This window comes from Pelodiscus sinensis, chromosome 2 (assembly GCF_049634645.1).
Source record: "Pelodiscus sinensis isolate JC-2024 chromosome 2, ASM4963464v1, whole genome shotgun sequence".
Taxonomy (NCBI): Eukaryota; Metazoa; Chordata; order Testudines; family Trionychidae; genus Pelodiscus; species Pelodiscus sinensis.
Genome location: NC_134712.1, coordinates 55,582,688 through 55,597,789, shown reverse-complemented (window position 1 = coordinate 55,597,789; position 15,102 = coordinate 55,582,688). Strand labels below are relative to the sequence as shown.

Here is a 15,102-nt window from a genome sequence, read left to right as displayed (position 1 = left end):
CACTTTGAACAGTGAATGACTTTGTGCACTCCTCCACCAACAGGTCTTGATTGGACTGGGGACTGTGGTGCGGCAGGGTGGGCTGGATCAAATGACGTGTTGGACCAAATCCAGCCCGTGGGCTATCTTGCCTACCCCTCCCTACGGTACATCTGTGACTTCCATTACTGAGCATCTCCTGGTCTTTAATATATTTCTCCTCACAATGCTTCTGTGACGTAGGGCAGTGCTTCCATCCCCTTTTTACAAATGAGGAACTAAGGCCCAGAAAGGCTCAGTGACTTGCCCAGGGCCACACAGAATACGTCTACACTTGCTCCCTAATTTGAACTAGGGACGCAAATGTAGCCAACCGAAATTGCTAATGAAGCAGGGATTTAAATATTCCACCCTTCATTAGCATAATCTTGCCTGCACGCTATTCCACTCGCCAGCTGATTCGAACCAGGAAGTGCTCTCCGGGATGCGTTAGTTTGAATCAAACTCCCTTGAAGAGTAACGTTAGCTCGAACCAAGGGTTTTGATTTAAACTAATGCATCCCGGAGCGCGCTTCCTGGTTCAAATCAGCTGGCGAGCGGAATAGTACACGGGCAAGATTATGCTAATGAAGCGTGGAATATTTAAATCCCCGCTTCATTAGCAATTTCGGTCAGCTATATTTGCATCCCTAGTTCGAATTAGGGAGCAAGTGTAGACGTACCCACAGAAATTAGTAGTGGAGCAAGGAATTGAACCTGGGTCTTTCAAGTGCCTAACAACTGGACTATTCTTCCTCTCATCCATAAAGACTGTTTAAGTAAAATATATGAAGCTTTTCCATGGCACTAATATCTATCCTTGTATTTTATTTAGATGCTTCTATCATCACTTCTTTCTGCAGCATTTCCTGGTCTACTCTTGACTATCAGATATCATTACGAAAATCTCTGCTTGACAAAAATCAATTTGCAGGGGTGCGGCCTAGGTTAATGTACCTCTTATATAAACTGTTTACACTGACTTCTTGGATACTGAGTATTGCACTGACCACCATATTAAGTATTGTTAGTAGTTTAATTCTGTTAATATCTCTTTGGACCTTGGGCTTCAGCTGGACTTTGAAGCAGCATACTACATTTTGCAAATCTAAGAGGATGGAATTTTTATACAGGACTGTTGTTGGAGTCATTCTTATTTTTACATTTTTTAATGTAAAGGGGGAAAAAACAAAAATGTATATTGTTAGTTATTATACCACTCATGTACTTGTAACTTTAGCTGTAATGTGCGGGTGTTTGTTCTGGAAGACTTCAGTTACTGAGCAATTCTATTTTCCATTTGTGAGCATCACAATTGTTCTCACTCTAGGGGCAGGTATTATTTGTCTTATTATTTATTATTCATTTTTCCACCCCACTATTTATTTCAAACAAGATAGTGCTTCAGACACAGTTGATGGACTAGCAAGAGAAAGAGAGAAAGAAGGGATCAGTAGAATAAGAAACTTTATAATGCAATAAACAGCATCGAATTATGTAAATTTTGAAATGTGTGCAAATCAAAGCACATACTACCTGGAGTGTTAGTTACTATGTCTTTACTTGTTTGCAATGCCCATTTCAGGTAAAATAGTTGCTCATGGAAATGGTAGTAGGTATCAGCTCTGAATACTTAGTTCTGCTTTGCTATGCTGCAAAGCAAAGACTTTATAAAATAAACTTAGTGTTTCTTTCATATTGGTGTTTTTCCATCACTTGTGAAATAAATAAAATAAAAATAGCCCCTGAAAAGGCAAAACAATTATACTCTACCCTCTCACCCAGGCCCAGTTAAAAATAAAACCAAATCTAATTACTGTGGATATTGTCTTCGCTTCTGAAATGTACTTCTCTTCAAAATAAAGTTCACATCTTCTTACTTGACAGTAGAAAAGGCCCGAGCTTCATCTGAAGAAAAAAGCAAGGACTCTGCTAGGTTAACTGTACCTGAACCCAGGGAAGACTGGCTTTACCTGCTTAGTATAAGGAGTTAGCTATAAACACACAGCTTTCTCCAGGGAGTCCATCAGGGAAGAGTAACTTTAATTTGTGGTTGCAGTGCAATAGGAAACCTGGCCAGAAAAAGCTTTTGGGGAGATGGGCTTACTCAGTATATTTTACAGATATTCTAGTCACATGCCCCTGTTTCACCCCTGTACTCTGATCCTCCCACTCACCCTGTGTGGATTTTTAAATGCCAGTAGCTTGCAGACCTGGGTTATACCAGCACTGTAGTCTAAATACCTGGCCGCAGGATTCTGACATAAGGGAAGAAATTCCTCCCTTGAAACTTTTCCCCAAGGGCTTCTAGGCCATATGCTTTAAGTGTTAGTAGTAGACTAGGGAAGGCTGAAGTCCTGGAGTACAGCTGCAAGGCCTTGGATGATGCAGATTTGCCTCTTCCATTGGAGAAAGAATCGTTCTTCTAATGTACTGATGCTACAGGGATCTCTCCAAGAGGTGATGTGAAATCACAAACAACACATTTTTCTAGAGAAGTGCTTGCAGATATTTCCATGAAACCAGATAACCTTTCAATACAGTATTTATTGCACATGGAAAGTAAATGAATAGCTGGAGGAACAGACGAGAGCTGCTAGCTTTTAATTCATTTATAATGAGTGAGTCATCGGCTCAGTCCTCACTTTCTTGCCCTCCCATATTTCCTCCATGAAGACTTACATATACAATGAGTATGTAGCACTTTAAAGACTAACAAGATGGTTTATTAGGTAATGAGCTTTCATGGGTCAGACCCACTTCCTCAGATCAAATACTGGAAGAAAATAGTCACAACCATATATACCAAAGGATACAATTAAAAAAAAGAACACATATGAAAAGGACAAATCAAATTTCAGAACAGAAGGGAGATGTGGGGAGGAGGGGAGGAGAAGGTAAATGTCTGTGAGCTAATGGTATTAGAGGTGGGGAAAGGTAAATGTCTGTGAGCTAATGGTATTAGAGGTGATAATTGGGGAAGCTATCTTTGTAATGGGTAAGATAACTGGGGTCTTTGTTGAGACCCACGCGTAGAGTGTCGAATTTTAGCATGAATGACAGTTCAGAGGATTCCCTTTCAAGTGCAGATTTAAAAGGCTTCTGAAGCAGGATGCAGGTAATTAAGTCGTTGAGACAGTGTCCTTTCTGGTTGAAATGGCAAGAAACTGTTTTTTCTTTGTGATCCTGTCTAATATCTGTTTTGTGGGCATTGATCCTTTGGCGAAGTGTCTGAGACGTTTGTCCAATGTACAAAGCAGACGGACACTTTCTGTGCTGAACACCATGCCATCCAGAGTCTCAAAAACAACCTGGACATTATAATCAAACCAGCTGACAAAGGTGGTGCTGTGGTCATTATGAATAAGGCCGACTATAACCAGGAGGCAACCAGACAACTCTCCAATACCACATTTTACAAACCTCTCTCCTCTGATCCCATCTCAGAATACCAAAAGAAACTACACTGTCTCCTCAAAAGCCTCCCTACAGCTACTTGGGAACAAATCCACACAGAAACACCTTCTGACCCCCGACCAGAATTGTTCTATCTGCTTCCCAAGATCCATAAACCTGGACACCCCGGACGTCCGATCATCTCTGGTATTGGCACGCTCACTACTGGTCTATCCAGCTATGTAGACTGTCTCCTCAAACCCTATGCAACCAACACCCCCAGCTATCTCCGAGACACTACTGAATTCCTAAGGAAACTACAAAACATCGATAACCTCCCCAATAACACCATCCTTGCCACCATGGATGTAGAAGCTCTATACACCAACATCCCACATGAAGACGGATTACAAGCAATTAGAAACACTATCCCAAAGGACACCACTGCCAACCTGATAGCAGACCTATGTAACTTTGTTCTCACCCACAATTATTTCCAGTTTGAGAACAACTTATACCTCCAGATCAGCGGCACAGCCATGGGTACATGCATGGCCCCACAGTATGGCTGACCTAGAGCAATGTTTCCTCAACTCCCGTCCCCTTTTACTCCTTCTCTACTTACGCTACATCGATGACATCTTTATGATCTGGACGCATGGCCAAGAGACACTGGAGACATTCCACAGAGATTTCAACAACCTACACCCCACCATCAACCTCAGCCTGGACCATTCTACACGAGAGATCCATTTCCTGGACACCACAGTACAAATCAACAATGGAATATTAGACACCACCCTCTACAGAAAACCCACTGACTCATACAGTTACCTACATGCTTCCAGTTCCCATCCAGCACACACCATAGGATCCATCATCTATAGCCAAGCCCTTCGATACAACCGCATCTGCTCTAATCCCACTGACAGAGACCAGAAACTTCAGGATCTCTACCAAGCATTTATAAACCTCAACTACCCACCCAGAGAAATAAAAAAGCAAATTGAAAGAGCCAGATGAATACCTAGAAACCATCTACTTCAAGACAGACCCAAGAAAACCAACAATAGAACACCACTTGTCATCACCTACAGCCCCCAACTTAAACCTGTCCAACACATTATCAATAAACTACAGCCTATACTGGAACAGGATACTAAACTCCAAGAGGCTCTGGGAGACAGACCCATAGTCTCCTAGGCTATGTCTAGACTGCAAGCCTCTTTCAAAAGAGGCTTTTTCTAAAGATACTTTCGAAAAAGCCTCTTTCGAAAAAGAGCGTCTAGACTGCAAGCGGAACTTTCGAAAAAGCAAGCCGCTTTTTCGAAAGGCAGTCTGGATGCTCTCTTTTGAAAAACCCCTGTTTGCATTCAAGAACGCCTTTTTTCGAAAGAGCACTTTCGAAAAAAGGCATTCTTCCTCGTAAAATGAGGTTTACCACCGTCGAAAGAAAAGCCACGTTCTTTCGATTTAATTTTGAAAGAACACGGCTGCAGTCTAGACGCAGGTGAAATTTTTTCGGAAAAAGGCTACTTTTCCCCAAAAAAACCCTGAGTCTGGACACAGCCCTATAGACAACCACCTAACCTCAAGATGATTCTTACCAACAACCACAGGACATACCACACTAATATCAACCCTGGCACCTTCCCTTGCAACAAACCCCATTGCCAGCTTTGTCCACATATTCACTCTGCTGATACCATTATTGGACCTAACCAAGTGAGTTATAAGATCAAGAATACATATTCCTGCGCATCCAGAAATATAATTGATGCTATCATGTGCCGAAAGTGTCCATCTGCTTTGTACATAACATAAGAACATAAGAACAGCCGTACTGGGTCAGACCAAAGGTCCATCTAGCCCAGTATCCTCTCTACCGACAGTGGCCAGCACCAGGTGCCCAGAGAGGGTGGACCGAAGACAATGATCAAGCGATTTGTCTCCTGCCATCCCTCTCCAGCCTCTGACAAACAGAGGCCAAGGACACCATTTTATCCCCTGGCTAATAGCCTTTTATGGACCTAACCTCCATGAAATTATCTAGCTTCTCTTTGAACTCTATTATAGTCCTAGCCTTCACAGCCTCCTCTGGCAAGGAGTTCCACAGGTTGACTACACGCTGTGTGAAGAAGAACTTTCTTTTATTAGTTTTAAACCCGCTCCCCATTAATTTCATTTAGTGTCCTCTAGTTCTTCCATTTAGGGAACTAATAAATAACTTTTCTTTATTGGCCCTCTCCACACCATTCATGATTTTATAGACCTCTATCATATCCCCCCTCAGTCTCCTCTTTTCTAAACTGAAAAGTCCCAGTCGCTTTAACCTCTCCTCATATGGGACCCGTTCCAAACCCCTAATCATTTTAGTTGCCCTTTTCTGAACCCTTTCCAAGGCCAAAATATCTTTTTTGAGGTGAGGAGACCACATCTGTACACAGTATTCAAGATGTACATTGGACAAATGTCTCAGACACTTTGCCAAAGGATCAATGCCCACAAAGAAAAAACAGTTTCTTGCCATTTCAACCAGAAAGGACACTGTCTCAACGACTTAATTACCTGCATCCTGCTTCAGAAGCCTTTTAAATCTGCACTTGAAAGGGAATCCTCTGAACTGTCATTCATGCTAAAATTCGACACTCTACGCGTGGGTCTCAACAAAGACCCCAGTTATCTTACCCATTACAAAGATAGCTTCCCCAATTATCACCTCTAATACCATTAGCTCACAGACATTTATCTTCCCCCCCGCATCTCCCTTCTGTTCTGAAATTTGATTTGTCCTTTTCATATGTGTTCTTTTTTTTAATTGTATCCTTTGGTATATATGGTTGTGACTATTTTCTTCCGCTATTTGATCTGAGAAAGTGGGTCTGGCCCACAAAAGCTCATCACCTAATAAACCATCTTGTTAGTCTTTAAAGTGCTACATAGTCCTGTATTTTGTTTCAGCTACACCAGACTAACACAGCTATATTTCTATCAATACAGGCAGTCCCCGGGTTACATCAATCTGACTTACGTTGGATCCCTAGTTACAAATGGGGGGGAAGGGGGTGCAGCTAGTGCGGGGTGCCTCCCCCACTGTCGCCGCCTCTGTCGGCGCGGGGGGCGCTTCCCCCCAGCAGACCAGGGAGACGCGGAGCGGCTTTTCTCGCCGCGGAGGACGCGGGTCTGCTGGGGGGAACAAGACACCAGCCAAAAGGGGGCACCCCCGAGCGGAAAAATTAATTTCCTAGGGAACAGCAGGAGCAGCAGGCAGTGAGACCCATTGTGTTACAGTCCCCACCTTGGGAGCAACAGCTCTTTCCCTCTTCAGCACTAGAGCTGCAAGTATCTTGTTAGTGTCACGTGAAATTAACAAGTCCTTTTCAGCTTGGCAGAGGTGAAGCTGAAAAATTACCCAGTGGTGTGGGTGGGCAAGAATGGGGAGGAGCAGGGCAGAAGGGAAGAGGGGATAAGCCCCAACCCCACACCCTGGCTGGAGCGGAGCAGGGTAAGCCCCGAGGGGATGGGTCTGGTTGCAAAGTGGGTGAGTGGACAATGAGGACCCACCTGTGGCTAAACTCCTGTTCCCAACACAGAATTTTTCTTTAAAATTAATCCTGTGGATAAATTCACACACACACTTCACAGGAAGGGATTTCCATTTTCTGCTCAGCAGAATACAACAACAGCTTTGATTGTATCAATATTTCACTGTGTTCTCCAATGACTATTGATTACACTTAATACCCATTTCACTGAACCATCTGTAGCAAATTCTATTTGGAACAGTAATATGCATTGAATAAACTTTTTTTAGTTATAAAAACCAAAGATTCTGACTATTAAATGAATAACTGGGATCTTTCAGGTACCCCAAAAGGAAGATTTGGATATAGCATGAAACACTGAAACTTACGATCAATTTTTAATTAAAATATCAACCAAAAAAACCTTCATATCAAAACAGTATGTGTTTTTCTTAGAATAAGGAAGTTGTATGAGAATCAGGGTCTTTTCCACCTAACTCCAGCTCCCTGTCTCCCCCCAAAATATGTACCAGTTCTGACTTACATACAAATTCAGCTTAAGAACAAACCTACAGTCCCTATCTTGTACGTAACCCGGGGACTGCCTGTATACAATGAGTGTCATCATTGGAGCAGGGAAAATGGGGTCGGGAGAAAACTGAGGTTGAAAAAGAGGAATCAGATTATACCAGGAAAATGTCTGTTCGAACAAGTGTCCCTTAAACTTTGGGGGAAGGCCCTTAAAGTGCAGCAGAGCTATTTTCTGTGTGTATTGTGTCGTGTGTTTACTGAATTGACCACAATAAGCTTTTACTCTATATTATTCTTATAAGCTCTGCAGAACCAACACACTTAAGAGATACAGAGCTGAATTATTTTCCTTCTGTTGTCTCATCAACCACATTTTTCCTCAATTCTACTTACAAGGCCAGCCAGTTATATCTGCTTCAAAGGCAATAGATTTCCATAAATGTCACTGAAGGTATATTTTGGATTGCAGATTCTTCATTATTGATGATATGCAGGAAAGAAAGAAGGCAGCAAGAGGCATTTAGATGGCTGGCAGAGAACATTTCCACCTACTAGCAACAGTACAGTGGGACTTTTTCTTGAAACTGTGACTAAACAGGACAATCAATGATACGCAAACGGCACTTACTGTCATAAAAATAACTATATGCAAATGGCCTCCTTATTTCCTCAGTGTATTGAAAGCCATGTCTACTTTTATGGTACTAGTTATGAGAAGGTACTAGATTCCACTCCAGTGTGCACATCATCAACATAATTGTTAATTGTGTCCGGATTGCTGAGCTAAATTCTTCCTTCATCTAAAGCTAACATTGAACATATGGAGGTACAGATATAACTGGGGACTGGAGTTAGTCCACAGAATCTTTATTGCCAGTGATGATGATCTGTATCAAGCAGAAAGATTACAGCTTGACTTCTGGATCCCAGACTGTGTTTACTGTTAGTGTTTTTAAGCAAAAAGAGACAGCAGAAACTAAACTGTTCTGATCCTTACTCTTTGCTTTTTCAGGTAGGTTGATCATTCCAATTCCCAATAAGGCATTCAGCTCCTCAGCTCCCTTCTAGCTTGTGCGCACTGTCTTGCTGTGTGCTGCCCTCCCATCACTTTTCCTTATCCTTTTTGTTCCTGTGCTCTGGAATATCCACTTTTTATATTTCAGTTAATTACGTGGGAAAGTGGTCACTTATAATCACCTTACATAGTACTAATTGGAAACTGGTCCCATTCAATGTTTATCTCCATAAAGTTATTGTGGACATGAATTTAGCTCATATCTTGCATTAGTATTAACTGTTAGGCAGATGTACATATTTACTGTAAAGCTTATCTTAATCTTGTGTCCCCAACTGGTGATAAGTGTGGATTGCCAGAATACTCTTCATCAGAGAAATGTCTGCCTCTTTTAAACTGTAAACAGGAAAGACGACAACAAGGTATTAAAGTCTATACAGTAAGGGTACATCTACACAGCTGGGCTAAGTTGTAATAAAGTACGCAATTTCAGGTACATCTATTGTGTAGCTGTGGTCGAAATAGCTTATTTCGGCTTTTAGTGCTGTCTACACAGCAGAAAGTCGAAAAAAACACTCTTTCTTTGATTTCCCTTACTCCTTGTGAGATGAGGGTTACAGGAGTCAGAGTAAGAAGTCTTCCAGCTCGATGTTATTTCAAAATAAAGGTTGTAGTGTAGACACGCACAAAGTTATTTCAGAATAACATCAGCAATGACTGCTGATGTTAATAACGTGTGCTCCCAGTCTTTCAGATTTGCTTTTAGTTTGAAAGTTTCATTGGCATAAAGGAATTTGTGAATTCTGAGCCTATTGCTAATGCTAAAATCAGAATGAACATAGCTGAGGACACCAAAATATGAAGAAATGTGTATATGAATAATAAACACATTTTAAAGAAGCAATGGCCACTTTCAAAATCTCTCCAAAATCTCTCCTATGGATAAAGTTCAAACATCTCTCTCCCTCTCTGTCTTTCTCCTTCCCTCCCTTCTCTGCTGGGCTGCCCTTAAAATTCATTTGTCAGTCAGCTTGTGCAGTCATTTTAATCTCACTGAAAATTGAAAACAAATGTTTTTTTTTCTGTTAAAGTATGGCCATGACATCTTGCAACAAGTATTTTAATAAGTTAAATCAAAGATAAACAATTTCTTCCTGTTTTGACTACTGTCAGACCTAGGGAACAGGGACAGAGTGCCATGAAATTGTTTTATTTACCCTACTGGTATCCAGTGTGACATCTGGTGGCATTGGTGAGCTCACCTGATGCACCATAGATAGCACTGATTTACGAAGCCATAATTGGGTTTCCAATAAACATTTGTCAAAATAATGTATTCATTCAAACCAAAGCCTTCTTTATTTATTCATATAAAAGAGCACTTAACTTTCAACAAAGAATTGCCTGCCATCAAAAACACTCTATAAACAGAGAAAATTTATGGTTGCACAGTACCAGAGGGTGATCACTGTAAGACTAAAGTTCACTTTAACCCTTTGGAGTTCCCTTTTTTGCTTGTTTCTAGTACCTTATATTTTCTTTTTAAAACCCCTACTTACATATTTTTTTATATTCAGACATTAAAGCAGTAGCTCACTCTCTCTTAGCACAAAGTCTTACAATCGCAGAAATGGGGGCAAGATCAAGATCTGTAGTATTGGCCATTCAGTCTGGGGGCTTGTACAACATGGTAATAGTCAAAAGTCTTTCCTATACTCCTCCCAGCCCTTTCACCTTTCATATGGTCTTTTATAAACTATTTGTAAAAGGTGGCCTTTTCACAGAATAATGCAGTTTGACTGAACCTTGGCAAATGCATACAGCCATTTTTTCATTCATTTTATGTATTCATTTGATTCTATTATTCCTGGCAATTTATTTATATATTACAGATTTCTACTCTGTTGACAGGAATGTCAAAGTAGCCCAAAGCAGGTGGACAGTATAGTCAACATTTGAATGTGACAGCAGATGGACACCAATGGTGGGTCTTCACTAGCAAAAAAGATTTGCTCTTACTACATATTAGCTCTCATGGGGTACGTCTACATGGCAGGGTTATTTTGGAATAATTGATGTTATTCTGAAATTACATAGGTTATGTCTATACTTGCACCCTAGTTCGAACTACGGATGCAAATGCAGACATTCAAAATAGTCAATGAAGTGGGCATTTAAATATTCTGCGCTTCATTAGCATGATCTCGCTGATGCGCTAGTTCTAATAAAAAAATTAGGAGTAATGTTAGTTTGAACCAAGGGGTTTGGTTCGAACTAACATGTCCTGGTGCGCACTTCCTGGTTTGAATCAGCTGTGATTTGAACTAGCGCGCCGGCGAGATCATACTAATTAAGCGTGGGAAATTTAAATCCCCGCTTCCTTGACTATTTTGAATGCCTGCATTTGCATCCCTAGTTCAAACTAGGGTTCAAGTGTAGACATACCCATAATGTGTGTCTATACTACAAGCCTTTATTTTGAAATAATGTTGAGCTGAAGGACTTCTTATTCCCACTCATTATAACCCTCATTTCACGAGGAGTAAGGGAAACTGAAAGAAGAGTGTTCTCCCTTCAACTTCCTGCTGTGTAGACAGCGCCAAAAGCTGAATTAAGCTATTTCGAGTTCAGCTTCGCAATTGATGTAGCTGAAGTTGTGCAGCTTAATTCGACTCTAGCCCTGTTATGTAGACGTACCCATGGAACTAACACATAATAAAATCCTAGTGAAGACAAGCCAGTCTGTAGTTTTCACAAGATTGAGATAACACAAGGGGGAAGGGAAGCCCAGGGTTTATCTTCATCTGCTAACTCAAGGAAAAATTACAAACTACCTTGTCTTCACTAGGATTTGTCAGTTACCGTGTGGAAAGAATACACCTTTTTTTCCTACAGAAGACAAAGCCTTAGATGAGCAAAGCAGAATAAGAGGAGTGAGAGAAGGAGTTAGAATGTCAAATTTCCTTTCTTAGAAATTCTAACTTTATAATTTTGGAAAATCTAAGTACAAGATCTTGACTTTTAGTATTATTAGCTGTTATTGATTTACATAGTACTAACGGTATGTTGGGTACCTAACAAGTGAGTAAGAAAACAACAAATACAGAAAGGATTGAACTGGGATACAACAACAACAACAACAAACTCATCGTAAAAGATTTTAAGGTGAAGTTTATGGTGTATCTTATTTCCACAGAAGTTTTAAATTATGATAATTTGTCTGTTTTGCTAACACTTTGAGAGGAGGGCTAGGGCTTACAGGTGCCCTCTAAAATGTTATAGGTTTTGTTCTGCAGTGAGTTTAGAAAGCTTGAAGTGCTGCATGGCTGCAAGTCCATTGCCCATTCAAGGGATATGGCACCCATGAAGGTCTTGATGGAGGATGGAGAAAAAGTGGGCTAGGACAAGTTAGGATTACTACAAGTAGAGGGGCATGCATATAGAAGAAGGTATGGAGAGGAAAGTCAGAGAGATGTATGAATGGGACAATGAGAATGGCTGTATTCCCATCTTGTTCTACAAGCACAGCTAAAGCCATATATGAAACCCAAACTCTGAGGTGTAGCTTCATTAACAAAGACATTACAATAAGATGTTGTTCAGCTCCAATCTTTTTCTGGGCCTTGCTGCTCTTAGAGTTTCCTCATCAGGACTGCTCATATCCTAGAGCAGGGAGAGGCAGTAAGTGGTTCACCAGGGTTAGCTTCAGGTGGGCCATGAGAAGGTTTGTTTACCTGAACATCCACAGGTATGGTGGCTTGCAGCTTCCTGTTGTCTGCAGTTCACTTTTCATATTCAATATATACACATCCCACACTGAGCCCTTGGCTGGAGTGGCAGGGATGTTGTCATAGAATCAGAGAACTAAAAGGGAAGAAGGGACCATAAGAGTCATCTAGTCTAGCTACCATCAATATTCAGGATTTGTTGTATCTAAACCATACAAAACAGCTGTCTGTCCAGATTTCTTTTGAAAACCTCCAGTGAAGGAGCTTTCACAACCTCCTGAGGCAGTCTGTTCCATTGTCCTACTGTTCTTACAGTTAGGAAGTTTTTCTTGAGATTTAATCTAAAAGCTCTGCTGTAGTTTGAATCTATTGCCTCTTATCCTGCTCTTTGTGGCAAGGGAGAACAACTTTTTTCTATGTTCTTTTTATGGAAACTTTTCAAGTGTCTGAAGACTGCTGTCATACCCCCCTTAATCTCCTCTTTTCCATACTAAACATATCCAGTTCCTTCAGCCTTTTCTCATATGGCTTATATTCCATTCTTTTGATCTGCTTTGTCACCTGCTTCTGGATCCTTCCAGTTTCTCTATGCCTTTTCTATACAGTGCTGACTAAAATTGGGCACACGACTCCAGCTAAGGCCTAACAAGCACTCAGTAGAGGGATGCAAATCCCAAGGGTTTATACTATGTATGCCACAGGGAGGGTTCCTCAAACAGAGCCATTTTCTTTATGGTGACTGTTCCCATGTACTGTTCTCTCTGTTGTACTGACAGGGTCTAATGAGAGTAATGTAAGCACCTAGAAGAAAATAAGGTAATAAGTAACAGTCAACATGGATTTTTTTCAAGCACAAATCATGTCAAACTAATCTACTATCCTTCTTTGACAGGCTTGTGGATGCAAGTGGGGGGAGCAGATGTGAATTATATCCATTTTAGTAAGGCTTTTGCTATTATTTCACATTATCTTCTCATAAACAAACTAGTGAAATATACATGGGTACTTCAGCTAGCGGTGTGGGAGGTGCTGCAGCACCCCTTAGCTTGAAGTGGTTTCTATAATATACTGGTTTACAATTTGGCTCAGTGTCTCTCAGCACCCCTCACTATATCAGTTGTTTTAGCACCCCTGGAAATATAGCCTAAATTAACGTACTATAAGGTGGATGCACAACTAGCTGGAAAATCTTACTGTTAGGGTACGACTATAAGCCTCTTTCAAAAGAGCTCTTTCGAAAAAGCCTCTTCTAAAGAGATCGTCTAGACAGCCACAAGGGTTTCAAAAAAGCGATCTGCTTTTTCAAAAGAGAGCACTCAGGCAACCTGGACGCTCTTTCAAAAAAGCTCTGTTTGCGTTCAAGAACACTTTTTTTCAAAAGAGCTCTTTCAAAAAAAGGCGGTCTTCCTGGTAAAAGCAGGTTTACCAATTTCGAAAAAAACTGCCACGTTCTTTTGATTTAATTTCGAAAGAACATGACGGCAGTCTAGATGCAGGTGAAGTTTTGTCGGAAAAAGGCCACTTTTTTTTAAGAAAAAACTCAGTAGTATACACACACCCTTTATAGAGTAAAATCCTCAGTGGGTCACCAGTGAGCTAGAAGGGCATAGTCCTGAATCCAATTCCTTTCAATAACCTCATAAATGTTTTGGATAGCAATGACATAAAATTTAAGGATTATACCCAGTTGGGAGGGGTTGCAAGTGTTTAGTGGATATGATTAGAATTCAAAATGGTCTTGATAAACTAGAGAAATGATCTGAATATGCATACTTGGGGCTTTAATAGGGTCAATGAAAACAATTAAGAGCCAGATCAACTGGGCAGGAAAATTTAATCAGATAAACATGAATGCTAGTTGGGAATCATTTAAGAAAAACCTTATTAGATATCCAGAAATCTACAATTGCACAACTTGCAAAAGAATAAGGAAGGGCTAATTAAAAAAACTAACTTGGTTTAGAGGTGATGTGAAGGCAGCTATAAAAATAAAACATGTAATGGAAGAAAGGGGAAAATGATAATAATGATTATAAATCAGCAGTAAGGAATCATTGATAAGGGAAACAAAGGGACACAAGGAGAAAGCTATGACCAGCAGTATATAAGGACATTTAAAACATATATTTTGATTAAAAAACCCTACAACAATATTAAATAAACATGGCCCATATTAAAAGGATTCAAAACTGGCTAACTGATAGGTCTCCACATGTAGCTGTAATCAGGGTCTCATCATTGAGTGGATTTATTATTCATGGACTCCTGCAAGAATCAGTTTTCGGCCCTTTACTATTTCACATTTTTATCAATGACCAGGTGCAAAATGTAAAAATCATCACTGATAAAGCTGGCACATGATATAAAAATTGGAGAAGTGGTAAATAATGAAGAAGACGGATTAATGAGGTCTGATCCTGTTTATGGTCACTCTGCATAAGCCACTTCCCATATCTTAATTTTTCCCCCTCTGGGAAAGACAATATTGACCCAGCTCTCTGAAAGCTAATGTTTGTGTAATGTTTTGAACATATAAAAATGACATAAAAGTTCTGATGAAATGCATGTAAAAAGATTTTTCTCTCAGATATATTGTTCTGTGGAAGGTTTCAACTACTTCCTGTTGATCTCATGCAAGGCGGAGGGACTAAAAGAGTGCATTATGGGACACTGATAATATGTACCACAATCAAACGCTGCACAGTTTTGGTCTCAGTGGGCACCAGCAACATAGCCCAGAATGCAAAGTTACCCATGGTGCATTGCTCTGAGTAGATGGAAGGCTCCCTACTGGGAATGTGCTACTTCGGATTACATTCAATTCTTTCCCCCAGGTGAGGACACAGACCTTCAACTTCGCAACATTAGGTGACCAGAAATCGACCATGAA

The 15,102-nt window shown here is 40.5% G+C and overlaps 1 protein-coding gene across 3 annotated transcripts in view; it reads left to right on the top strand.

Moving 5' to 3' along the window:
• XKR9 (XK related 9) overlaps positions 1 to 9,897 on the top strand; it is a 32,150-nt gene extending 22,253 nt beyond the window's left edge. For all 3 annotated transcript variants that reach the window (XM_075920537.1, XM_014577762.3, XM_075920536.1), the window contains one exon: positions 854 to 9,897. In XM_075920537.1, coding sequence (XP_075776652.1) covers positions 854 to 1,500 — 647 coding nt within the window. In that variant the 3' untranslated portion in view covers positions 1,501 to 9,897. The remainder of the gene's footprint in view (positions 1 to 853) is intronic.
• Positions 9,898 to 15,102: the final 5,205 nt, after the last annotated feature.